The 27311-nt window shown below is 37.4% G+C and overlaps 7 protein-coding genes, 1 non-coding gene and 1 pseudogene across 10 annotated transcripts; 7 read left to right on the top strand and 2 right to left on the bottom strand.

The window, feature by feature from the left end:
• Positions 1–44: 44 nt before the first annotated feature.
• On the bottom strand, positions 45–1936 carry LOC106331506 (transcription factor MYB44-like). The gene is made up of 2 exons (XM_013769882.1): positions 1631–1936; positions 45–956 (listed from the first exon to the last, which is right to left on the bottom strand). Exons 1-2 carry the CDS (start codon positions 1839–1841, stop codon positions 169–171), a joined length of 999 nt encoding a protein of 332 aa, XP_013625336.1. The 5' UTR covers positions 1842–1936; the 3' UTR covers positions 45–168.
• A 377-nt stretch (positions 1937–2313) lies between these two features.
• LOC106328050 (60S acidic ribosomal protein P0-2) lies at positions 2314–4329 on the top strand. The gene is made up of 5 exons (XM_013766405.1): positions 2314–2658; positions 2735–2803; positions 3351–3449; positions 3533–3925; positions 4016–4329. The coding sequence occupies exons 1-5, from the start codon at positions 2404–2406 to the stop codon at positions 4169–4171; spliced, it is 972 nt and encodes a 323-aa protein (XP_013621859.1). The 5' UTR covers positions 2314–2403; the 3' UTR covers positions 4172–4329.
• A 246-nt stretch (positions 4330–4575) lies between these two features.
• On the top strand, positions 4576–6774 carry LOC106331861 (phytochromobilin:ferredoxin oxidoreductase, chloroplastic-like). 2 transcript variants are annotated; one of them, XM_013770290.1, is made up of 8 exons: positions 4576–4886; positions 5257–5373; positions 5510–5622; positions 5718–5811; positions 5883–6014; positions 6093–6197; positions 6274–6324; positions 6403–6774. In XM_013770290.1, exons 1-8 carry the CDS (start codon positions 4683–4685, stop codon positions 6574–6576), a joined length of 990 nt encoding a protein of 329 aa, XP_013625744.1. In that variant the 5' UTR covers positions 4576–4682; the 3' UTR covers positions 6577–6774. The 2 variants fall into 2 exon arrangements, with proteins under 2 accessions (XP_013625744.1, XP_013625745.1); XM_013770291.1 differs by having other exon boundaries at positions 5528–5622; positions 6403–6589.
• A 422-nt stretch (positions 6775–7196) lies between these two features.
• On the top strand, positions 7197–7269 carry TRNAE-CUC. The gene has a single exon. It is a non-coding gene; the product is annotated as a tRNA-Glu (tRNA).
• A 4866-nt stretch (positions 7270–12135) lies between these two features.
• LOC106330174 lies at positions 12136–12495 on the top strand. Its single transcript, XM_013768703.1, has one exon. It carries the CDS (start codon positions 12136–12138, stop codon positions 12493–12495), a length of 360 nt encoding a protein of 119 aa, XP_013624157.1.
• A 2508-nt stretch (positions 12496–15003) lies between these two features.
• Positions 15004–17359, top strand: LOC106336181 (UPF0503 protein At3g09070, chloroplastic-like). The gene has a single exon (XM_013774931.1). It carries the CDS (start codon positions 15149–15151, stop codon positions 17162–17164), a length of 2016 nt encoding a protein of 671 aa, XP_013630385.1. The 5' UTR covers positions 15004–15148; the 3' UTR covers positions 17165–17359.
• Positions 17360–17986: 627 nt separating this feature from the next.
• Positions 17987–20451, top strand: LOC106329466 (pentatricopeptide repeat-containing protein At3g09060). Its single transcript, XM_013768125.1, has one exon. It carries the CDS (start codon positions 18032–18034, stop codon positions 20093–20095), a length of 2064 nt encoding a protein of 687 aa, XP_013623579.1. The 5' UTR covers positions 17987–18031; the 3' UTR covers positions 20096–20451.
• Positions 20452–22928: 2477 nt separating this feature from the next.
• Positions 22929–24223, top strand: LOC106330175 (annotated as a pseudogene).
• A 534-nt stretch (positions 24224–24757) lies between these two features.
• LOC106332591 lies at positions 24758–26253 on the bottom strand. 2 transcript variants are annotated; one of them, XM_013771067.1, is made up of 3 exons: positions 26049–26253; positions 25237–25735; positions 24758–25011 (listed from the first exon to the last, which is right to left on the bottom strand). In XM_013771067.1, the coding sequence occupies exons 1-3, from the start codon at positions 26076–26078 to the stop codon at positions 24998–25000; spliced, it is 543 nt and encodes a 180-aa protein (XP_013626521.1). In that variant the 5' UTR covers positions 26079–26253; the 3' UTR covers positions 24758–24997. The 2 variants fall into 2 exon arrangements, with proteins under 2 accessions (XP_013626521.1, XP_013626520.1); XM_013771066.1 differs by lacking the exon at positions 24758–25011 and having other exon boundaries at positions 25071–25735.
• Positions 26254–27311: the final 1058 nt, after the last annotated feature.

Genomic DNA, 27311 nt, shown 5'->3' on the forward strand with positions numbered 1-27311 from the left:
TCATGATACGGTAAATGCAGACACCATGCCATACAAGTTGCATCTAAGTTGAAAAGACTCAAAACTCATAACTATAGAAACTATTTCTACTAAATTACATCACAACAACAAAAAAAGTATAAAATTCTGAAGAAAAATATAAGTCACTATGTATCTGTTCTACCATTTTTATGTAGACAGGACATTGGTTATGCTCTTTCCTTGTTTAGATGCAAGATAATGATCTCGATGTCCTCTTGAGCCTTGAGGCCTTAACCGACCAGTTGCTTCTTCCATAGCCCTCACGCTGCTACTCTCTAAACCGCTTCTCAACCAAGCGAGGCTGCTTATCTCCGTTGCTATAGCAGCTAGTTCATAACTAGGGAACGTTGGTGGGTCTAAGTGGTCCACAAACTCTGGACCCAACAATGAGTTTTGCTTAGAAATGTCAACGGGACTGTCGCTGCAACACCCACTTCCGCATTTCTGAGGCACAAACCGTTCGTTGCAAGCTCCTTCAAGCAATCTTAGCATTGCTGCGTCTTGTTTACATGACTGGAACTTACTAAATGAAGATCCTTCCATGTGATTGTAAGCATTAAAAGAACTGAGCCTGGCTACAGGGCGGAAAAGCGTTGGAGGATCATTGCCTCTGCATTGTTCTTCAGATATGTCCATGGAGGTTGCTTCTTTGCCGTCTGAAGATACAAGTGGAGTAGTTACATGGCCACCACCGCCTGAAGAGAAAGTTTCTTCTGATGATGCTGCGATGGTGTTCATCGTTCTATCGAATCCAGAATCTTCCGGGACTAAGTTATTCGTCGTCAGCATTTCAACGTCCATGCATCGACGCCTTAGGGTGGCGTTCCAGTGGTTCTTGATAGCGTTATCAGTTCTTCCTGGGAGGAGCTTAGCGATTACAGACCATTTGTTTCCGTGGATGCCATGTGCTGTGATGATAGCCTGATCCTCTACCTCTTTATAAACATTTAAAAAGATAAAGAAGTGTTACTGATGAAATGCTATTGCAACAGAGAAAAATGTTGACACTATTAATATAACGAAAAACTTGCAAAAAATCAACTAATACACACACACACCCTTGGAAGCCATTACCATGCAAATCCAAAAGAACACCAAAGTTACTACTTACTACCTACCCTCAAGCAAAACCTAACTTTGTTGTTCGTTTGGGATTCAAAGAGAACCTGAGGTTTCAAACTCAGAAACAAAGATCCAAAGGTTACTCTTTTCCAGGTTTCTTCAGTTCAAGCTAAAACGGACTAGTGGTTCCGCAGATCACAATGCATTTGCATTTCACAAGTCAAAGATTACTCCTTTCAAACTCAAAAACAGAGATCCAAAGGTCACTCTTTTCCACATTGAAACGGACTTGTATTAGTATATATATTATCTATACTAATACAAAGCAACCAGAAGAATCAAAGATTACTCTTCTTCAAACTCAGAAACACACAGATCCAAAGGTTACTCTCCGAACCAGGCAAGTCTCATCACAAGCAATCATATGATCGATCAATAGCCACAATCCAATTCCGTTTCACAACAAACTATGATCAATTCACCATGTATGATAAAAAATGATCATTAATTCAATTGAAAATTAAATCCCTGATTTAGGTATTTATACCAGTGAAAGGGTTGCGTTTAAGAGACGGATCGAGCTGATTACACCACCGAAGACGGCAAGACTTGCCTGTCCGACCAGGAACACTCCGCGCGAGCAAGCTCCAGTTCCTCGCTCCGAACTTCTCAACGAGATTACTCAGCACCACGTCCTCCTCCGCAGACCACGCCACTTTCACTCGCTCTTTGCCTCTCCTCTCGCTCCTCCCCGCCATCGCCGTCGTCTCCGATCGTCCCCAACTATCTCCCACTTTGAATCGTTGGTGTCGCGTGAAAGACACGCTCGCTCCTCTAGATTCGCAAGCCAAGTGCTTCGAGTGTCCCTTTTTTTTTTTTTTTGGCCTTATTAACATTAATTACTCTTTCACCCTCTATATTAAATTTTACCGTTTTACCCTTACCGTTAATCCTCTGTCTTATCTAAATAGGGGAGATTTAAGTAATTGCCGTATAACGGAAGCGATCAGTTTCAGCTTTAGCGGGAAATTCCACTTGATTAACTGGGCCTACAAAGGCCTTTTATCAACTTAAACTTGACTACCATATGAATAAAACTTTGGGCCTACTACAAAAAGCCCAATAGCATTAAAATAAACAAGAGCCGTTAGATCAGTAACTAAGTAAACAAACACGAACCGTTAGATTCAGGTCGTTAATAAAAAACCCTTTGATCAGTATAAAAACGAAACCAAAACCCTAGTTTCTTCCTCACACCGCCGAACTTTTTTCTCCTATAGACAAAGAGGGAGAGTCAGAGCCTTAATCCTGTGAGCGACAATGGTGAAGGCAACGAAGGCGGAGAAGAAGATCGCGTACGACGCGAAGCTATGTCAGCTCATCGACGAGTTCACTCAGATCCTGGTCGTTGCAGCGGATAACGTCGGATCGACTCAGCTCCAGAACATCAGGAAGGGTCTTCGCGGAGACTCGGTGGTGCTCATGGGGAAGAACACTATGATGAAGCGTTCGGTTAAGATCCACGCTGAGAATACCGGGAACACTGCGATCCTTAATTTGATGCCTCTCCTTCAGGTTTGATTTTACTTTTTTTTTTTGAGATTTTAATCGAAAGTTTTGATTTTTATTGGGATGTGTTTTTGTGTTTTAGGGAAATGTTGGTTTGATCTTCACCAAGGGTGATCTCAAGGAAGTGAGCGAGGAAGTTGCCAAGTATAAGGTTTGATTACGTGGATGAGTTATTACTTAAATGTCTGTTTATGTTAGTTTAGTTTCAGTTGTAGCTGTTCATAGGTCTGTCTTCGTAGTATGTGTAGCTAAAGTGATTAATGCCTTTAGTATATCAACATTTATCTGTTCCCTAGCTATGGTTTAATGTCATTTGTAACTAGAATGATTACTGTCTTCTGCATCAACTTGATCAAACATGAATATGTACTTAATTACATTTTTGGTTATACTAGTTTAGTTTCACATATTGCTGTTTAAAGCTCTGTCTTAGTAGTATGCGTAGCTAAAATGATTATTGTCTTTTGCATGAACCTGATCATACATGTATGAGTTCTTAATTACGTGTTTTGCTTATAATAGTTTAATTTCACATATTTGTGATTTCATGAAAAAAATCTATTGTTCTGTTCTTGCTATTATGTGTAGCTAGAATGAATACTCTCTACTGCTTCAGCTTGAGTAGATATTTGGGTGCTTCTCGGTGTGATTGGATTGATAGAACTTTGCCATTCATGTATGTCTTGTAATATGAACAGGTTGGTGCTCCTGCTCGTGTGGGTTTGGTTGCGCCAATTGATGTGGTTGTCCAGCCTGGAAACACTGGTCTCGACCCATCCCAGACATCTTTCTTCCAGGTTTGGTTATTAATCATGCTTTGTAATACTCTTAACTTGCTGAAGTTATTGTTAACCCATAAATGTGTGTTTGTGATTTGTAGGTTCTTAACATCCCAACTAAGATTAACAAGGGTACAGTCGAAATCATCACCCCCGTCGAGCTCATCAAGCAAGGCGACAAGGTCGGTTCTTCCGAGGCCGCCCTTCTAGCCAAGCTCGGCATCAGGCCGTTTTCATACGGTCTTGTTGTCCAGTCGGTTTACGACAACGGCTCAGTCTTCAGCCCTGAGGTTCTTGATCTCACAGAAGACGACCTCGTCCAGAAGTTCGCCGCTGGTATCTCAATGGTCACTTCCTTGGCTCTAGCCATCTCTTTCCCTACCCTCGCTGCTGCCCCGCATATGTTCATCAATGCCTACAAGAACGCTTTGGCTATCTGTATTGCCACTGAGTACACTTTCCCACAAGCAGAGAAGGTCAAGGAGTACTTGAAGGTAGGTTCATCAAATTGTTTCAACTTTTTAATTTGATATTGAAGTGTTTGTGTGTTGATGTTAACATTGCGGTATGATTTTGGAATGCAGGATCCTAGCAAGTTTGCTGTTGCTGTAGCGGCGGTTTCTGCTGACGCAGGCGGTGGTGCTTCGGCTGGAGCTGCCAAGGTAGAGGAGAAGAAGGAAGTGGTTGAGGAATCAGATGAAGAAGACTATGGTGGTTTCGATATGTTCGGTGATGAATAGATTTTAATATATCTATCGAGTTTACGTTTTTGTCGTTGCTATCATTATAAGTGTTGCTTCGTTTGTAGTATGATGTTTTCAATGTTCTCGACTTTGGTGGCCACTTCAGATTTATACATTTATCTTTCTAGTTTGAAGAAGTTTTGCTTCTTGAAATATTTTGTCAAGTGCCATTGTTTCAGAGAGATTCAGTCTCGTTTACTTCATACGAGTCGTTTAAAAGGAATTATCCATTCACTGAATCCTCCGATGTTTGTGCGTTCTTCTATGTGTATGCATGCACTCAGTGCCACCAAATACACTGAGGCCCATATCGTGGCCCGGCCCGGCTCGGTACGGCCCTGAAAACGTATTTAAAATTAATGTAAACAGAAAAAAAATGATTTTGCTTCTTCATACTGGAATCATATCTATTTCTTCAACAGTTCAGAGCTCAAGAAAGAGACAGAGGAAGAAGTCATTAGTTTCACTTTTGTGTTTGTGTTTCAGTGTTGTAAATTAGCTTTTATTAATGGAGTTAGGATCTTCTTCAATTGGGCCGTCCTTCAAGGCAGCAAACCCTCCTGTACGAATCTCTAAGAACACCAATCTCACGTTGAGAAGGGGAAGCCAAAGATTCTCATTCAGAGTCTCTTCTGTTTCGTATAAAGAATTCGCTGACTCTGCTCTTGAAGAAACCAGGAAGAGGGTCGTTCTTGAGCCTTCACCTCTCCAGGTAGAATGCAATTACTTTGAGCTTTAGTTGTCATTAGTACACAGACCATAACTAGCATTTGTTATGGTTACGTTGAGCTTGAGTTGTCGTTAGGACAAACACACGGCAAGTATAAACTACTAAAGAACATCCTGAGCTGTCTTGTTTATCTATGTGACTATATCAAAGATTCTGGGGAAGTTTGTCTTGATTCAATTAGTTATAGCCGTGACATTTTTATAACACAAACTATTATGTATAAGGTCCAAGTACACAGGGAGGGAACTGATTTGTCTTTAAACACTGATCCATTTCAATTTTAGGCAAGCTTGACTGGTAAATCCTGTTTCTTTACTTCTTTTTTTTTTTCCTGATCAGCAAATTGTTTCAGGAAAGGTATAGTAGCATGACAGGACTTGATGGCAAAACACAACTTCAAATGCTTGCTTTCAAATCTCCAAAGATTAGACTATTGCGGAGCATGGCCATCGAGAACGAGACAATGCAGGTATTATTATTTTTAATATATGTGTACAAATTTGATTGGCATGATCTCTGTGTATATGACCTTCCAAGGAGGGTGAAAGAACATGTTGCTTTAGTCCTCATTTTCTAACCATTCAATGGTTTATGATTGTTTCTAGTGTCTGTATGATCTTCAGGTGTTTGACTTTGCTGGTTTCATGGAGCCTGAGTATGATACACCTATATTCTGTGCTAACTTCTTCACATCTGCCAACACCAACATAGTGGTGCTGTAAGTTATCTTCTTCTTTGATCTTTTAGTAATGCTCGGAGTCAGTAATGTCTATGTTGTCCAAAGATAGAGACTAAAGCTTTAATGTATCCTAGGGACCTGAATCCGTTGCAGCAGTTGACTGACCAGACGGATTACCAAGACAAGTATTACAAAAACATAATGTCCATATACCACAAATATGATGAGGTTAGCTACAATAAACACTAAGTGACTCAACTGCTTGTGTGTATGAACTGATCTGAGTCTTTTTCTTGCAGATGTTCCCATGGGGAGGAAAACTAACTGCTGAATCCATAAAGTTCTTTTCGCCTCTGGTGATGTGGACTAGATTCTCGTCTAGCCAAGAGAAGCACAAGGCTTTGTTCTCTGCGTTCCTCAAATACTATCAGGTATAATCAGAACTTGTGTGCTGCTGCTGGCTAAAAGCTAAGATTTTAACAGCCAAACATGTTTCTCTTACCATAAAGGCATGGCTTGAGATGACAATACAAGTGAAGGAGGAGATGGAGCCGTCTCAGGTGAGAGCTAACCGTGAAGCACAGCACAAGTACCTGACATGGCGAGCACAAAAGGTGATTTACTTTCTGTTTAAACAGACATTTGTGTTCTGTATTGTTGTGACAGTGGATCTTTGTCTGGTGTTGGCAGGATCCTGGACATGGTCTTCTTAGAAAATTATTTGGTGAAGAAAAGGCAAAGGTATAACATTGAGTGGTTTGGTTTCACTTGTTGTCCTTGTGAAGATGTTTTTAATAATTGATTTTTGAACAAAACCAGGAGTTGTTGAGAGATTTTCTGTTCAATGGGGTGAATGAGTTGGGCACAAAAACATTCATTGATTACTTTCCAGAGTACCAAACAGAAGATGGAACTGTGAGTGACAAAAGAAGTATCATTGGGAAGTCTTTTGAAACTCGGCCATGGGATTCAAATGGACTATTCATCGGCTAACAGCAGGAGAACATGAAGTGAACTTGAGAGAGCATGAAGAGTCTCTTAGTTTCTGGGTGTTAATACTTTAGCAAGCATCTTCATATGATTGTTTTGAGTTTACCAACACTGGTTAATGTGTTGTTACCATTGTTTATCCTCTGCTGGTTGAATTACATGTTATCAAATAAGAGTAAAACAGCCTTTTGACACTCCCAATGAGTACATATTTGCTTCTTTGATCACAACCTCTGCCTTATCTAATGGTCTCTCCAACATCCTCTCAAAGGGTGAAGCCAAAGAAGCATCTCCATCAGCATTTTAAAGATAATAAAATCTGAAAATATCCATTGAAGAAAAGAAACTTTGTTACTCTGAAATGTTATTTTTTTGGCTTAGATTGTCATCACTCATCAACATGTTTTTTTTTTTCCTTTCCATTAGATATATCAACAATCAAACTGTTTCAATGTATGTAGTTAATTGTGTTTTTGTTTGTTTTAATGTGTAGCTGCAGAATCTTTGTGAGCATTGCCTTTTGCCTCAGATCAAATGTGCTTGTAGGTATATCAAGTGTGTTACTAAATATTTTGGATCTCTATCTTTAAAACTATAAATGTTTCAACGGTTGAACAACAAAATCCGTTGTAGTCTAGCTGGTCAGGATACTCGGCTCTCACCCGAGAGACCCGGGGTCGAGTCCCGGCAACGGAGATTTTTGACTCTTCTAAGTGATATTATGAACAGGTAGTATTATGAAACGGAGGCGGTATGTTTTAAGTTTTATGATATCGCTGATTCTGTTCAGGCTCAGGACAAGACTTCCTCGGAAAGAATAGCTTCTTGCCGTCAAGCATTGCACGGTTTGAATGGTGCTGCTTCGGTTTTCATATAATCAATGTCGGTAATTATCTCCCCGATATTGAATATCAGATGAACTCTGAGCATAGTTGTTTTGAAGCAATTTTGACGTTGACGATCCCGGAAATGTAGAAAGTTAGTGAAGTAATTGCCAAGATGATGTTTGAGCACGTAAAATAGAACACAAGCGATGGATAATATGTCTAACGATTAGTTTCAAATCAATAGAACACTTTAAAGTTTGAATACATTGACTTGCTAACATATTAAAACTATTTCAGATACTAAAGCTTTAAAATGTTTGCTATGTGAACATACAATTAAAACATTGTATAATAGTTTCATTTATCTCATTTCTTATTAACTTCTTAATGTTTGTAGTTCTGAAGATCAGACTCGAACCTGTGACCTACAAAACCGATTCCACCAAACTAATGTTGAGACATGTTAGTGCTTTTAGTTTTTCAACTTTGCCTTTCTATCTCTCTTCGTTTGAGGACTCCTACTACAGATAGCTGCTGATTTTCATGGTAATGGTAGACTCATTTTATAGGATAAAACCATATCCAGATAGATATATTCGGTACTTTTGATATATGCGTTTATTGGATCCACAGTGCCATCCTTTTGATAAAAAGAGAATTTCTAGATACATTAATAATCACAAAATATAGTATTATAGAATAATTGTATAAATGTTTTCCCACCATCAAAATGAGTTCCAATAGTTGATGGGGAACACATAGTCATAATGTAAAATATGAACGGATTCAAATTCATGTGTATAAAAAATGTTAGTAAAATTATTAAATAATGAATTAGTTATAAATCGATATTAAAGTTAGGAACAATTAATCATCTAAGACACGAAACATTATAATAAAGCAAAACCTAGAATTTTGTCTTGTTTTAGGTGCGTTTCTTGTCTTGCTTTAGTAACATGCTAAAACAACAAAGAGTCTACTTTATTGGGATTCCTCACTCTAATAAACAAAAAATAATAATAATAATAATAATCCTCCGAACAAGTTTTGAAAATAGATGTTCACAAAAATTAAGTTAACTATAGACTATAGCTATGATTCTTACATTTTGTTTTCCTAAACGGATTTTTACTCGTTTATACTTAGCGAGTTTTGATGTATTCCATCTACGTTTCTTTTACCTAGATCTGTCTTGTTCTATTTATGTCAACAAATACTATACAAGTTTAAATATTTTCCCACCATGTGAAAAGTCGTTCTCAAACAACGGTGTTTATATTTTGACGTCTAATATATACATGACACACTCACTCATCACATACTAATAATACATTTATATAGATCTGTACATTACAAGTTAGTATAATATACATGGACACTTGTTAGTTATAGAGTATCTGAGTAAGAAAGGTAGGTAAAGAGACTTTCATAAATGTGAATAGAATGACATACAGAAGCATGTTGGGTCCAAAATAGAGGCTTTTTATGTAAAATAATAAATCTTTTGCGATTTAAAAATTTATATAAAAGTGAAAATTAAGCTAGGCTGTTTTTTCTTCTTGATTAAAATTGGGAAAATCAAAAAGCCTTTGATTTCTGTGAGTTGTCGAATGTTGTGGGCCAAAAGGTTCATACTTTGATTGTCATTTTCCAACTCATAATTTCTCATGTAATCATTACATTCCTCTTTTTGTTTTCCTTTACCTTTGATCCGATATGTTCCATATTTTTCTTACAAAAAATTGCAATCTTATCAAAGAGACTACTCTCTCCCTCTTTTCCGGAAAGTAAAATTTTATAAATTATTCACGCTTATTAAAAATTTAATAATATTTATAATTTAATTTATTTTTTACTTTATTATATATTTTTCAATAACTTTCCATCAATAAAATTTAATCAATTCAAATATTCTCAATTAATGTTGCTGAAAAATAAATATAAAAAAAAAAGTACCTTAACAATATAGAAAATCTATCTTTGTGGAACAAAAAAAAATCTTAAAAATTTTACTTTCGGAAACGTAGAGAGTAATAATTATTGTTGGTTAAAACAAAGACTAATAATTATTGGACATGTTTGATTTTTATTAAAATGTGAGAAACCGGTTAAGTTTGGAACTAGTGAAGCCTAGAAAAGTTATGATTTAAGGCATTTCAAATTTATAGTAGTAATAGTTTAGTATCAAAATCACACTATTTTGGTATAGTTCCAAAACTAAAACAGTTATTTTAACTACAACACTACACTTCACATTAGAAATTATTTTTATATTATTAAAACAATTTTTTTATTTAATATTTAAAATATAAATAATTATTATTAGGTAACGAGATTACATACAAACAAATGACACGAAAAATGTTTTTTTCTAAAAATATTATATAATATTTAACTAACAGGTTTATATAATTTTTCAATACACATAATATTTACTATAAATATTTAATTGATTATTTTATAGGTATTTAATCTCTAATTTATTATTTATTTAATTGTACATTTTATTAATAAAAATAAGTAATAGTATTTTGTGTCTTGAATACTATCACACCAAATTTAATGTGATATTATAGTGTTATACTAAAACAATATGGTTTATAATAGGGTATTTATGGGAATATTTATATTATAATATTCGGTTTGATGTGTTTCATGTGTAAAAATACCACAAATAGAGTTTATTGTTGGGTTAAAGATGATCTTAGATTTGTTCAAATTACTATATTATTTTGTTGAGTATATTTCTTTCATAAACGAGTTACATCAATTTACATATCAAATGGTTACTGCGGATAACGAATTAAGCTTCAAATTATTATTGCATTTTTTTGTTAACAACATTTTTTTTGTTATTACAAGTAGTTTAGGTTGATCAACAGAGTTAAAGTATTTGTGTCTCTCAAATGTTTAGGGTTTGTGTTCGCGTGGTTAATTATCTGTAAGCATGACTTATTGTTGACTGTGAAAAGTGAGTAAAAGAGAAGAAGACAAATTCATCTCTGGTCGATGAATCTCTTGTATGGTAGATCTTACAAATGTGTATAAGAACTGAGTGAGCGTTGCTCACAAAAAAAAAAAAAACTGAGTGAGCATATATAAACTAAGTAACTAACCCCATAATTTTATCTAGTCAAGGCAATTTTTGGTAAGGAAGATGTATCGTACAAAGATGCAAGGACCAATTCATAAGAAACATCATCAAGCAAATCAGCTATACCGTTTTTACTGTCACAATCTCTTACAGTATTTTTACCGCTTCGCAACATTTTACCATGCTATTAAACATAATGTTTCTTGTTTTTTGACTAAAATAATGTTTCGTGTTTTCCTTCTTTGTTTAGATACCCGTAGAGAAGGAAAATCTTAATCATGATATTTAACTCATGATTATATATGTGACACAGGCCAAACATGATATATTATATATCGTTGAATAATTATTATGTTATATAGAGTAATTTATATTGCATTACTACCATTAGCTGTTTTGTCATAAATTAGTTATGCATTGTTATAATTAAAGGGGGTTTGTAAGATATTTTACCCCGACTAAACAAAATAATTACAAGGATTTCTATCTTTAGATCTCCATTCATTAAAATAAAGAGAACTATTTTTGTCAACATTTAATCATTTACCAATTGCTAAAGTGAAAGGTGAAGTAATAATACAATAAAACACCCACATTAATGGCATTGATTGCGTGAGGTTTAGTGGGAGGCAACAATGGGCGGCCGTGCCTCACACTCACACACACATACACACGCACACGATGCTCAAATAATTATTAGAAAAAAAAAATACTTACGACTTAAGAAAAAAACTTATACGATAATGAAAGTGTATGGCCATCTTCGTTTACGTGTCGCGCGACCTGCAACCTGCGACCTACGATCTGCGACCTGCGACTAAGATTACGTTCGTTTACGTATCGCGCGACTTGCGACTTGCGACCTGCGACTAAACCTGCGACCTGCGACTAAAACTATGTTCGTTTACGTGTCGTACGACCTGCGATCTGCGACCTGCGACCAGTCGCGCGATCAAAATTTTCTTAATTTTTAGTCGCTGTTTTTTCGGGCGACTTAATTGGGAATCCGCGACTGGTCGCGCGATCAGTCGCGCGACATCAAAACGAACAACAATCTGCGACTTGCGACTTGCGACCAATCGCAGGTCGCATGTTACGCGACAGCAAAACGAACAACAACCTGCGACCTGCGATCAGTCGCAGGTCGCATGTCGCAGGTCGCGCGACATGTAAACGAACACGGCCATATATCTTTGATGCTAGAAAGACATTGATTAATATACGAAAGTAGATAAGGTAACAAATGATGAATTATGAACGTGGGATATGATTTAATTGGAACATTCTTGCCCACACGTCTGATAATATATCTACATGCATATCGCTCTATATATGTTTCCAGATTAAAAGATTAATTAAAAAGATTGAAGATCGTGATCAATTATTCACATATATATTACTTTTAAAAACGTATATATAATTTCTACTCTAAGAACAAACTTATTCCACGAAAGGGAGGTTATCCTAGAGGCGATTAAGGATGGTCGTGAATGGCAAGTGGCTCAGCCTCTCAAGCCCCCGACAACTTCTCCACAACCCCCCCCCAAAACAACTCAGAACTGTCGTCTAATGCACAACCCAACTACAACGGTACAATGTTTCTCGGATGGCGCCTGGGATAATGTGACTGGTAGGGGGGGAATGAGATGGATCATTAAAAACAAAGACGGGACTACACTGCTCCAAGGCTCTTCTCACCGACGCTATGTCGCCTCAGCTATGGTAGCTGAAGCACTGGCATTGAAAGAAGCCATCTCCGTTGCTACTAATGCAGGTTTTACAGACTTACTATGTCTTTCAGATTGTAAAAGTCTCACGGATCTCATCACGGGAAACTCTTATGTGACTGCTATTCAAGGCATCCTCCACGACATTGGCGTGATGAGTCGATCCTTGAACTCTATCTTCTTTTCCTTTATCCCTCGTATTAAGAACGAAGCTGCTGATAGATTAGCTAAAGCAGCCCTTGTTGTTGCTTCGCCTATTTCAGTTATGTTGTAAACTCTTCTCTTTAATGCAAGTAATGAAAGGATGGACCCAAAAAAAAGAACAAACTTATTCCACAAACAATAAAAGCGTTTACAAGAAGGACAAGATTTGCTTCCCATGGTAGAGACACTCAGAGACCGTACTAGTACTACCACGATAAAAATATACTTCCAAAAATCAAATTAATATGTATCCACAAAACCTCACACAGAATAACTATACTTCAAATAAATATTTTATTTTTTTTGCGGGAAGAACAAAAAAAAACACAAAAGAAAAGAAACAAAAAGAAAAGCCAAGACAAATTTGATCAGATAAAGGAAAAAATAAAGTTAAAGGTAATAGCATGCATCGCAAAAAGCATATAAATAATTTAGTCTTTGAATATTTGATAACGATAACATATAAAAATATTTGAACCATATTTTTCATAGCTCCATTTCGAGAAAAGCTATTCAACCCCATTCAAAAATAAATCGTAGATTTTTTTGTAAAAGGAAAATAAATCGTAATTACTACTAAATATTCATTACTTTCAAAAAAAAACATATCTAGAAAAAAAAGTTGTTAAAATTGTGATATCTATGTTTTCTACTGGTTACTAATCATAAATTAAAATTTTCAAATAGTAATTATTTTTATAACTTTTTATAGATTTAAAATAATGGAAAATACATAATCAGATAAAATGATGTATTATAGATTTTAAAACATACATAAAAATTAATTTTAAATTATGAAAAATAAATAATCACAGAAAATGGTGTATTATAGGTTTAAAAACATATATAAAATGTAACATACAATCTAATTTTTGAATTGAAGGTACAATTAAAATACATAAAATTAACGTTATCCTATGTATTAGTTTAATAAAATGCATACTTTTCATCAAGATAAATGGTACAAACAAGAGCTTTTGGTTTAGTGGTAATAGAACTTTGGCTGGAGTGTCCGTCCTGGGTTCGAGTCGCCTTGGTCACCTTTCCGCTTATAACTGTGCGAGTCCGGATGAAAAATTTTCTGGAAATTAGTCTGGGCTTACCGTCTGGGATCTCCGCGGTTATCAAATAAAAAAGATAAATGGTACAATCAAAGTAGTTTCCAATTAATTTATCTCGTTACTTAGAATTCAATCTGATAAGTGTTCGAATATCGAGAAGCTTTAATTACAAAAATGTATGAAAAAGAGAAAATAAATGGAGAGAAAAAGAAAAAGAAAAAGAAAAAGGAAGAAGCGAGAAAGCGAAAGGAGAGAGTGTCATAGAGACAAGAATTTAGTCCCGAATCTTTATAATTCCAAAGAATCCCTTTTTTTGGTTTTTCTATATATTTTTAAAAACTAATTTTTACTGTGGTTAAAGCAGTAATTTTCCTAGTTGACGTAGAAGTCGCTATGATTGATGCGATAATTGACATGGTTATTACTACGGTAGAACTGTAGAGAAGCAGCACTGACAAATATTTTAATACTCAATTGGTATCGTAAAATAGTTCAAAACGAATTTGGTTTACGTAATTCGATCAGATAATTAGTTGCATTACATGTCTTAAAATATACCAAACAGTTTTTATCGGATGCTCGATATTTTTGCTTTTTTTTTTGTTTGTTAACTGGATGATCGATGTTGTTTTACATTATGTTCTTTAAATGTTTTGTTTCGTTGAATCACCACTATATTTTAATACTAAAATGTAAGTCAAAAAGAGTTTAAACTAAACTGAAACATGTGTGCATTGGAAATTTGTCAAAAGCAGTGTGAAAATTTTGATTTTTAGTTAAAATCGCTTTTGACAAAGCATGCAAATGATCCACTTTGTCACTAACCCAACATGTAACGGGTTTAATATTACACGAGACAAAACCGGAAGAACATAGCTTCAGATTGTTATCTTTCTAATTAGTATTCACTAAACAACAATCACTTGAGTTTAATGTTTTTTTTTGGTAAAACTTTACTCTATCCATAGGCATGTTAACAAAAAGTTTAACTGAAGACAAGAACCAAAGTTTAAGGTGTAACAACATGTTTATCCGGGGTTCTTAGTGAGGTTCTTAGTGTGTGGACCCCCACAAAAATCTTAAAGATTGGTTACAAAAACTACTAATTAAGTACCGATTTTAGTGAGTTCCTTACATTGTTCACGGACCCCACTGACTCGTGGCGGTTCGCGATTGATTTGCTTTTAAATTTTTATTTTTTTTTAGAAAAAAAAAAAATTTAAAAACCCAAATGGATTTAAACATGGTCTAAGAATTTTAACCTTTAATATATGTTTCCATAACGAAGATACAAAACAAGTTTTGGCTTATATGAAATGATCAATAAAGCTGGTTAAAATATCTACTAATCAAACATAATCCAATTTCCATCTTTTGATTAAATATTAAAATCCTAGATTACCACACGAAAACAAAAGATACAAAATTAATTTTAAATATATTTTTGATAATTTGTTTTATTTTATTATATTTCGTTTCTATTCATCTCCTTTCTTTTTCAATACCTTGGAGGCAGACCAAGTTTCAGAAACAACACAACCAATCTCTCTCTCTCTCTCTAACGTACGTGTTGTCTCTCTCTCTCTCTCTCTCTCTATAACCAGAGAGACAGTGATGTCACTACTCTAAGCAGAGGAAAGTATCAACCACCATTTCCCAGTCATGAATCCATCAACGGACCCCGCAGCAGCTCTAGCTCCGCCTCCACAACCTCCACAGCCCCACCGTCTCTCAACCTCCTGCGACCGTCACCCGGAGGAGCGTTTCACCGGTTTCTGCCCTTCCTGCCTCTGCGAACGCCTCTCAGTCTTAGACCAAACCAACAACACCGCCTCCTCCTCCCGCAAACCTCCGGCCATCTCCGCCGCGGCTTTCAAAGCCCTCTTTAAACCCTCCTCCAACGGAAACGCCAACGGTAACGGCCGGGTTAAACCCGGATTCTTCCCGGAGCTCCGTCGCACGAAATCCTTCTCGGCGTCGAAGAACAGCGACGGCAACGGACTCTCCGGCGCGTTTGAGCCGCAGCGGAGGTCCTGCGACGTCAGACAGAGCTCTCTCTCGAACCTGTTTAGCCAAGACGAGCAGCGAAACGTTCCGACGACTATCTCCGGCGGCGAGGTTGACGTCGAGCCTCGGAGGTCCAGCGTCCAGGAGCCTGTCCTAGAGGTTAACGACGAAGAAGAAGCTGAAAGCGATGACCTCGACGAGGACTACGTCGAAGCCTGCGACTTTGAGATTATTAACGACTTCGACGGCGAGGCTAACGGCGTTAAAAGCGAGGCTAACGGCGTTACAAGCGACGTTAACGGCGTTAGAAGCGGCGAGATCGTTGAAGAGAGGGAGGATGAGATAGAGGAAGTCGAAGTCCCTGAGGAGCTGAAGCCAATGAAGGACTACATAGATCTTGATTCGCATTCACAAACCAAGAAGCCATCGGTACGACGTAGTTTCTGGTCAGCCGCCTCCGTTTTCAGCAAGAAGCTTTCAAAATGGAGGCAGAACCAGAAGCTAAAGAAGCGAAACTCCGGCGACCACCGTCCTGGATCCGCGAGGTTACCGGTGGAGAAACCGATAGGGAGGCAGCTCCGGGACACGCAGTCGGAGATCGCCGACTACGGTTACGGCCGGAGGTCGTGCGACACCGATCCTAGGTTCTCGCTCGACGCCGGAAGATTCTCTCTCGACGCCGGAAGATTCTCCGTCGACATCGGAAGGATCTCGGTCGACGATCCTCGGTACTCGTTCGACGAGCCGAGAGCTTCTTGGGACGGGTCTTTGATCGGACGGACAGTGTTTCCGGCGGCGGCGAGACCTCCTCCGCCGCCGTCTATGCTTTCGGTGGTGGAGGATGCGCCGGTGCACCGTCACGTGACCCGAACGGATATGCAGATTCCGGTAGAGGAACCACCTCCACCACCACCACATGTTGTGGTTAATAATACATCCAACAATGTGTCCGACCCGGTTATAATACCGGGCGGGTCAATCCAAACCCGAGACTACTACACTGACTCATCCTCCCGAAGGCGGAAGAGTCTCGACAGGTCCAGCTCCATAAGGAAAACCGCCGCGGCGGTTGTGGCGGATGTGGACGAGCCAAAGCCGCCAGTATCATCAATAGACACTTACTCTGGATCACTGAGGGACAACAACTACGGTGTGGAGACGACTGATAACGGTTTTCTCCGGGAACCGGCGATCACCGGCGAGAGGAAGGTGAGTAGTAATGATAACAACAAGAAGTCGAGACGGTGGGGGAAATGGAGCATCTTGGGGCTTATTTACAGGAAGAGCGTTAACAAGTACGAGGAAGAGGAGGAGGAGGAGAGGTATAGGAGGTTAAACGGAGGAATGGTGGAGAGATCGTTGTCGGAATCATGGCCTGAGCTGAGGAACGGAGGAGGAGGAGCGGGGCCGAGGATGGTGAGGAGTAACAGCAATGTGAGCTGGCGGAGCTCCGGGGGTGGAATGGGCAGGAAAGTCACCGGGTTGGAGAGGAATAAGAGTTCAAGGTATTCGCCTAAGAATGGGGACAACGGAATGTGGAAATTTTATTTGGCGCCGATGAAAGGTAGCCGGAGAATGACCGTTGGAGGAGGAGCTGGTGGTGGTGGCGGTGGTGGGTGGGGGAATAGTCACGGCCATTCTATAACGAGGAATGCTATGAGGATGTATTGATCAGCATGTTCATTGGGTGGTTCGGTTAAGGGGTTTATCTCTTTGAACCGTTTGTTTTTTTGTTGTCATTTTGCTGGTTTGGTTTAATTTCGGTGCAATTGGTTTACTTTAAAATGTTAAGGGGAGGGGCATTTCAAACGAATGACTTGTTGACGTTGTCTATTATTACCGGAATAAACCGCCTTTTAACTATCAGGTATTCGTTCAAGACTTTCAGTTAAAGACAGATTGGTTTGGTTCACAAACCTAATGACTAGAGGTGGACAAGAAACGAACCAACCAACTCAAACCAAAATATGGCTCAACCATTTGATTAAATCTTTTTATCAACCAAAACAATTCAATCCAGTTCGATTTTAAACGAACCAAAAAATTAATATGTTTATTTAATTAAACTAGCTAAATATATTATAATTTAAAATAGTTATCCTTCAAACCAAACAACCCCATATAATGTTATGCATTGAGCTTCTAAATAAATAAAATATTATTGTTTTACACTATTATCAAAACTGAAATTTATAATAATTTTATTTGATTTAAAGATTATTATTTTTTTATTTTTATTGTGATATTTGATTTTGAATCTAAACATAATGCTCTATTTTATGTTTTATAAATTAGTTTTTAGCTGAGTTAGAATCAAACTGAAAATATACTTGATTAAACCAAACCCAGGACAAACCACATTAACTTTGATTGATTTGTTTTTACACCCGAATTAACCAAATGGAACTAAAACCAAACCAGAACTAAACCGAAATGCCCAATTAATATGGAGTTTATTTAGTTAGAAGTCCGACAAGAGCTGCTGCCAGAACCCAAAACATGCCGGAGAGATAAACCATCACCGCAAAACTCTCCTCCATGGTCGTCTTCCCCAAATCCCTGTCCCCCAAACACCTCCTCAAGCTCCTAAAATCAGAGAAGAACCCTCGCGCCGCCTTCGCTCTCTTCGACACAGCGACTCTCCACCCAAACTACGCACACTCCGCCCCCGTCTTCCACCACATCCTCCGCCGGCTCGCGGAGGCTCGTATGGTCGCCCAAGTCTCCCGCGTCGTCGACCTCATTAAATCGCAAGAATGCAAGTGCGACGAGGACGTCGCGTTGTCAGTCATCAAAGCCTACGGAAAGAACTCGATGCCCGACAGAGCCCTCGACGTGTTCCAGCGAATGTCGGAGATCTTCGGGTGCGAGCCGGGGATTCGATCTTACAACTCTCTGCTCAGCGCCTTCGTGGAGGCGAGACAGTGGCCTAAAGTCGAGTCATTGTTCGCTTACATCGAAACAGCGGGTTTAAGGCCTAATCTGCAGACGTATAATGTTTTGATTAAGATGTCGTGTAAGAAGAAGCAGTTCGAGAAAGCGAAGGAGCTTTTGAATTGGTTGTGGGAAGAGGGTTTGAAGCCTGACGTGTTAAGCTACAGCACTGTGATTAATGAGATTGTTAAAGCCGGAGACTTGGATGATGCATTGAAGCTGTTCGACGAAATGTCTGAGAGAGGAGTGGCGGCTGATGTCACTTGTTACAATATTCTAATCGATGGGTTTCTTAAAGGAAGAGATCACACCAAGGCTATGGAGCTCTGGGAGAGATTGTCAGAGGATACTTCTGTTTATCCGAATGTTAAGACTCATAACATAATGATTAGTGGTTTGAGCAAGTGCGGGAGGGTATATGATTGCGTGAAGATATGGGAGAGGATGAAGGAGAACGAGAGAGATAAAGATTTGTTTACTTATAGTAGTATGATACATGGACTCTGTGGGGTGGGGAGTGTTGATATAGCTGAGAGTGTGTTTAAAGAGTTGGTTGAAAGTAAGGTCTTTATAGATGTGGTGACATACAACACTATGCTCGATGGGTTTTGTCGTTGCGGGGAGATCAAGAAGAGTTTGGAGTTGTGGAGAGTCATGGAGCAGAAGAGTTCAGTTAACACAGTGAGTTACAACATTTTGATTAAAGGGTTGTTGGAGTATGGTAAGATAGACGAAGCAACGATGATTTGGAAGCTTATGCCTGCGAAAGGATACACGGCGGATAATATAACGTATGGTGTTTATATACACGGGTTATGCGTGAATGGTTATGTAAATAAAGCCTTGGAGGTGATGAAAGAAGTCGAGAGCAGAGGTGGGAGTCTTGATGTTTACGCGTATTCGTCGATTATAAACTTTTTATGCAAAGAGAGGAGACTAGAAGAAGCGTCAGAGTTGGTGAAAGAGATAAGCAAGCACGGTGTGGAGATTAACTCTCATGTTATTAATGGTTTAATGAGTGGGTTAATCCGAGAGTCGAGACTTAGTGATGCTTCTTTTTTACTCAAAGAGATGGCGAAGAACGGTTGTCGTCCCACCGTTGTATCTTACAACATTCTCATCGACGGCTTGCGTAAAGCAGGAAAGTTTAGTGAAACATCAGCTGTAGTAAGGGACATGCTTGAGAACGGATGGAAACCAGATCTTAGAACATATAGTTCACTTCTGTCCGGTCTTTGCCACGATGGGAAGATCGATTTAGCACTAGACTTGTGGCGCCAGTTTCTCAAAACGGGTCAAAACCCTGATGTGACCATGCATAACATTCTAATCCATGGTCTGTGCTCTGTTGGGAAGCTTGATGATGCGATGAAACTCGCGGCGGAGATGGAGCGTTGGAGCTGCGTTGCGAATCATGTGACTTACAACACGTTGATGGAAGGATGCTTTAAAGTTAGAGACAGTAATAGCGCGAAAGTGATTTGGGGTTACATGTATAAAAAGGGGTGGGGAGCTGATGTTATATCTTACAACATTATGCTGTCAGGGTTGTGTATGTGCGGCAGAGTTAGGCACGCTATTGAGTTCTTTGATGATGCTCGAAGCCATGGCATTGCCCCAACTGTTGTCACCTGGGACATACTCGTTAGAGCTGTAGTGAATTACTAACGTAATGAATGTTGAAGGGGTTGTTGCATAGTCTGGCTCCGGATTTGATCTCTAGACCAGCTCAGCTAGCTTTCGGTTTTGGAGGTTGAGTTGTGATGTATGTGTGCTTGGAAGTGACATGAGGTTAAATCACAGGAAGTCGATAGTGTACTATACTTATGGATTATACATACATCACAAGCATTTGGGTGAAGACTCACATGGGTTTGAATGATATGAGTAAACTTCATGGAGATCTGATACTTTGGATAATACATATACATTCACAAGCATTTGGGTGACTCGCATTTGTTTTGAATGATTTTGAGTTAACATCATCGAGATCTGATGCAAAAGAGAAACTGTAGCTTTATGTATCAAACCAAAAGTGATAAAATTTCCCACTTTGGGTCTATACTATCTTTTCATATTGATTTGTTTCGACGGATAGAGAGTCCAATTCATAGGTAATACGCAAGATAGCACATGCGCCAAAACCCAACAATTAGGTAACCAGGCTTACCAGGCACCTCCCTATATAAGAAAATATGCACAGCAAGCACCGTCAAATGCAAGAGGCTATGTAAATATCAATTCATCAGCATTAGTTCCTGGAAACCATACTTGGGAACTTATTAGCAACAGCTCCATGTACAAGTTACAAAAAAAAACAAAATGATGATGCAAGGCCTCTTTTTATAGAGTTGGCAGCTAAAATTTGTAAGGTAAAATGAAATACCATGATGACGCTAAGGCTGCTCTTATTAAAAGATTTCACTCAAAGAATCACTCTGTCAGCGAGTAAAGAACCAAGAAATGTAACAAGAACTCCCTCCAAACACCACTTCTGCATAAACTACTAGGAGCTTTTTCTTTCACAACCATTCTAAAAACTTATATAAAAGGCTAAGAATCCTTTTTATGAATTCAGGTTTTTGGTTCCAACCAAAAATTTGGCTTTGGAAGGGTCTGGTTGTCAAAACTTGATTCCCCAATGATAAATATTGTCTATAATAAACATCAACAGAACACAAGTTTCACACCAGCTTTTCCATTCACATCAAACAATACTGATTTGAAGTACTGACCAAAGAGTTGAAGGTGAGGAACAAGATTTGATCCAAAACACTCGGTGCTCAAGTTCAGTTGAATAATTGAACACCTCTTGTCAGGCAACATAGCCGCATAGAAGAGAATGACTCCAATGGAAACATATTTTGAAGCAAACCCACTTGGAAAAATCTCATGGGGATGTTGCAGATGATTGGTCTCCATGAACATTCTCTTCTTTCATTCTCAAGAATGAAGATACAGCGAAGAAGAAGATTTATTCTACATGGAAGGGACTTATTAAAAAGTGCACTATTAATGATTGTTCATCTGTTCTATTCATCTTGTAGACTTGTATAGCACATAAAGTTTTTATTAATCATTGTTGTAATTTATACGCGCTATACAATATATTCATTACTCATCATGGTAATAAACCTTAGAAACTACACTATTAATGATAGTTCATCTGTTCTATTCATCTTGAATCTACGTGTATAGTAAAGGAATGTTTAATTGTAGTTTATACATTTTCTGTTTTTTTTTTTCCTAGACAATGAAACTAGACCTGCTTTAATTTTTTTGATGTCGCGTAATCAAATCAGATACATATGATTGTATTTAGTTTCAAAGTATATGCTTTGATTTTTTTTTTTTTTTTTTTAACAGGAGGTTCAAAAGCGACCCGTAATCCGCACGTGGTTTCCGTTTGCCCATAGGCCCGATCCGCATGTGGTTTCCGATTGCCAACCATCTAATCCCCCTGGCCCGGAACCAGCCGGTACTAATACCCATTACCCAAGGACCCGGCACCAACGCCGCGTTAACTTTAAACTTGGGGTGGGCGTAAAGCATTCCGTGGCCACAGGGGTATTCGAACTCGGGTCCGTATCGGTTGTGGTAACTACCTCAAGACCACTAGCCCACCACCCCGTGGTTTATATGCTTTGATTAGGGATGACATTACATAAAAAAAAAAGGGATTGAAAGTCGAGACAAAAAGAAATTCAATATCGTTTCGTCCACTAGTGATAGTGCATGTAAATATAGTTCTCTATATTCAGTGGCGGATCTAGAGATGAATGTTATGGAGGCATTATCAAAATTGTTTAAGGAATGGCTCCGCCGCTGTCTATATCCTAACGTGACGTTACATTGCATGGCTCTTAAGAGATAATTGTGCATTTTATGATAATTACTATTAAAGTTATGTTTTTTAACAACCAAAAGTTATGTAATGTTATGCTTTGGGAACTACGAGTATTGTAGCAAAATACAGTCATGCTTGGGAACTACGAGTATTGTAGCAAAATACAGTCATGGTAATTAGCAATATTTAACTTTTGGTTTATTATTTTTAAAATAGAAAATTACTATTAAACTAAATATATATTTATAATAATATTCTCTAATTATTTTGGTTAAAAAATACTACTAAATGACTATATATTTATAAGGAAATAATTATTTATTTTGGATTCAGATTTTTCTTAAAAAAAAAAAGAAATTGTTATTAAATATGAAAATTGTTATTAAGTATAAATGTTTAATAAGAATTTTTTCAACACATGTCACAATCTTAAAAAAAAATTATTAACATGTGTCTTCATCATCTTAATTGTTAACTTTTAAAAACTAAGGTTTATATAATAACAAAATTTCTTATTCATGTAAAAAAAAAATTAAAAAAAAAAAATTCTTATTCATGTAGGGTTTCCTAGTCTTCAACTGTTATATACAATATATGTATAGATTCTGAGGCGCAAGGCATAAAAGAGAGAAAAAAAACCTAATAGTTAAAGATTGAAACAATATGATGACGAAGATCTCCGATCTTCCGGTAAATTTGGTAGAGGAGATTCTCTCAAAGGTTCACTTGAAATATATGAGAGCAGTGAGATCAACTTGCAAAGATTGGGACACTTTATCCAAGAGTCGAAGCTTTTCAAAGATGCACATTGATAAAATAAGCGCAGGTGAGGAGTCTATGATGGTCGCTGTCTTGATGGGTTACAATCTATATCTCATGAATGTCGTTAATGACGAAGATCCATTAATAGAGTGTAAAGGTAAACTTACTTGCCTAGACAACAAACAAAATAAGATATCTCAAGTTTTCCACTGCGATGGTTTATTGTTATGCGTCTTGGAAGATGATGCTACCAAAGTTATCGTTTGGAATCCGTATTGGGGTGAAACAAGTCGATAGAATTTAGATATTCTGTCCGACCAAACGGATGTGACTGGTTCACTTACGCTCTAGGGTACGAGGACAAAGGCGGCTCCACATCTTGTCGTGACTACAAGTTCTTGAGGCTTATAGATCACAGCGTTGGCAATGTGGTCAAAGACCAGTTTTTATGGTAAGAGATTTACGATTTCCAGTCTAGTTCATGGAAGACTCTAGGTGTTACTCCACACTGGGATATAAATTTTCATCAGCGTGGCGTGTCTCTCAAGGGAAACACTTACTGGCCTGCTTCACCAAGGAACATAGATCGAGATGAAAATTACATAATCTGTTTCGATTTTACAAGCGAGAGTTTTGGTCCTCTTATGCGTCTGCCCTTTGACGCAGCTTATCATAACCCTGTGACTTTATCATGTGTTAGAGAAGAGAAGCTTGCGGTTTTATTCAGTCACGACGAAGCAGGTTCAGAGGAGTTTGAGATGTGGATTACTACTAAGATTGAGGCCGAAGAGGTGACGTGGAGAAAGTTCTTGAGAGTGATTAACCCTCCGATTTCATGTAAGGGTTTCTTCATTGACGAGGAGAAGAAAGTCGCCATGGGTTTTGACGAGGACTCCAAAACGTTTAACATCGTTGGAGAGGCTGGATGCTTAAAAAAGCTGGAACTCGAAGAATGTTTAGGCAGAGACGTAGACTGGATGACGAGTGCGTGCTCTTATGTTCGAAACCTAGTTAATATCAAGCAACCTGCTGCAGGAGGAGGTAAAAGGAAGCAACAAAGCGAGTTTAAAAAGCAACGATATGATCAAAACATGGGGAGAATTGTTGGACTTAAAAAGCGTAGCTGGGTTTGGCAATCTGAACGAGGAAGGCAAAGGAGGAAAAGGAGGAAAAGACGACATGCTTAGCCTTTCATTTCCTCTTAGTGGGAGTTAGATGATTAATTAACCCGAGGTTCTTAGAATGGGGTTCTTAGCAGAAGTTAAGAAACTGTTTCTTAATTTTTAACTAAAAAAAGCTAAGCACCGGTTCTTAAATAAAGACTTTAAGAGCATGTATAGTGATTTGAAAGGTTTAGAACCTTTGTTAATCTAATTTAATTTTTCTTCGTCCAATGGTAGAACCTCATCGAGGTTCTTAAATTTTTTTTTTTTTTTAAAGTAGAATGATTGGATTTCATAACATGAAAGAGCATAATTTTTTTTTAAAAAAAGACATTGAAAATCAAATACTAATCGTAAACGAGAAAAAAACCGATTAGTTGAAATCTTGATTTGTTCCAAAAATTTTGAGGAAGAGGAAGAAGCCATTTAGAACATAAATGTTTTTAGTGAAATGGTAAAATAAACACAATATTTTAGGAAATTTTTGGTGAATTGGTTTGTTGCAATGATAATAGAAACACAATAAGATACTCATTTTGTCTTAAGATAGACTCCGAAGAGGAAAAAAGAAATGGTTTGTTGAAATGGTAAAGAGAAACACAATACACACGGAAGAGGAAAATAGAAATTGTTTGTTCATAACATCGATCAAAATTGCATAGCTTATAAAGAGAAAATTGAAACAGAACTTGTCAAATGTTGGCCACCACTCACAAGCTGTAAAGCTTCTTTTTCTTCTTGTCCTCTTCACGTACAGAATGTCTTCTTGTGTCACATGTGGTCTGCTTTTTGACTTGGCTACACCTGCAAAACTGATGAGAAACGTGTAAGCAAAGGCCAACACTGAAACAGAAACACTACAACACGGAAACAATAAACTCAAGTTCAATCAAACTTGGCTCCCACTCCCATTGAGGTTGGTACATGACCAGAAGTCGCAGGCTTCTTTCCGGTCTGGGACTTCTTAGAGATATCTTTCTTTTCACCAGTGGAAGGAACTGAAGAACCAGGCTTAGTAACAGATGAGCAAGGAGTACCTTCTTGAGGAATAGAGAGTTTCCCTAGCTTGGAGATGCAATCAAATAGCTCACCAACTACAGGACTAGAAGACGGTGCCTTAGAAGTAAGGTCAATATACACATTTGTAATAGTATCACGCATCGGGTTAGGAACAGCCATCATAACCTCATTTATATCCTTCTGGATTATAACAACCTGGTTTTGGCTATCAGGCATGCCCGAAGCTGATGAACTCCCACTTCTCTCCGTAGCAATAGAGTTAGTCGTCATACCATTGTTCAACTGCACACTGATCTTCAAGAACTTAAGGCGCTGATTTGTGACATCAAAGAGGTCATTGTCATCAACTAGAGCCACCACATCCCCATCTTCATCAGAGTAAGTCAGAGAGAAACCATCATCAAGGAGGTTACACAGAGCAGCGATCTTTCCTCTAAGACCAGCCATGTCAAGATCAAGCTGTCCATTAGCTTTGGCAGGCACCCTGAATCGCCTAAGCACACCTCCATAACTCACCTGCAATGATCCACAAACAGATATAAGTCACATGAATGAATTAAAAGTTTTAAACAAGCGTAGCGATCACGGTCACGATCACGATCAAGCACAATATTTCTTAGGGTTTATGCTACTAACAGAGTAAATTCGAATCTCCGCTTCAATTTTCCGGCGGTTACACAATCGATCCATGGAAAAATTCGAAAAACGAAAGGAGAGATTACAAGAGACAACAAATCTCGTAAACCTAGAGCAACAGATACAAAGATCGACGCGATCGCAGCTAAGAATCACCAACAGCTAAAACAGAGGGTAAAGAAAGGAAATTAACCTTGACGACGAGAGCAAAAGTAGAATCCATCGCTCACAGGCTAGAGAATCGGTAAATGAACAGATAACTCCTCCGCAGATCGATCGCTGCGATGTGGGAGACGAAGAAGGCCTGCGTTTCTTCAGAAGATTCATCAACGGAGGAAAGAGAGAAGGCATGCATTTCTTCGACGAAGGAGAGAGAGGAATTAATGCATGGTCCAATAACATACCACTGCAATAAAACAACTGCATGCTGAGGAAAAAAATCGTCGGTATATCGTCGGAATAACGCTATTCCGACGACGTACCGACGAAAAAAATCTTCGGAAATAACTCCTCGGAAATTCATCTTTACTCGGAAATCACTCGGAAATTTCCGACGGAATTCCGAGGAAATGAATTTACTTCGGAAATTTCCGATGGAATTCCGAGGAAATTCCGAGGACCATTTTTTCGTCGGAAATTCCTCGGAATATTCCGAGGAATATGTCGTCGGAATATTCCGAGGGATACACTTCCTCGGAATATTTCCAAAATTCAAAAAAAAAATTATAAATTTATTTTTTTAAATTGAAATTCAAAAATATAAAATTAAAATTGAAATAGAAAACATATTTAAAATACAAAAAATAATAAAATAGCTTTTATAAATAAAAAAATGTTTTATAAATACAATATTAGTTTTAATATATATAAATATTTTTATAAATATGAAATCATCTTTTTATAAATACAAAATAGTTTTTATAAATACAAAAAATAATAAAATAGTGTTTATAAATAAAAAAATGTTTTATAAATACAAAATTAATTTTAAAATATGAAATCATCTTTTATAAATCCATAAATTGAATTTATATACAAAGATCGTTTTGTATATTTAAAAATAGTTTTTATAAATACAAAAATAAATAAAATAGTGTTTATAAATCAAAAAATGTATTATAAATACAAAATTAGCTTTATAAATATAAATATTTTTATAGATATGAAATCATCTTTTTATAAATACAAAATAGTTTTTATAAATACAAAAAATAATAAAATAGTGTTTATAAATAAAAAAATGTTTTATAAATACAAAATTAATTTTAAAATATGAAATCATCTTTTATAAATCCATAAATTGAATTTATATACAAAGATCGTTTTGTATATTTAAAAATAGTTTTTATAAATACAAAAATAAAAAAATAGTGTTTATAAATCAAAAAAATGTTTTATAAATACAAAATTAGTTTTAATAAATATAAATATTTTTATAAATATGAAATCATCTTTT

This window comes from Brassica oleracea, chromosome C3 (assembly GCF_000695525.1).
Source record: "Brassica oleracea var. oleracea cultivar TO1000 chromosome C3, BOL, whole genome shotgun sequence".
NCBI classification, from domain to species: domain Eukaryota; kingdom Viridiplantae; phylum Streptophyta; class Magnoliopsida; order Brassicales; family Brassicaceae; genus Brassica; species Brassica oleracea.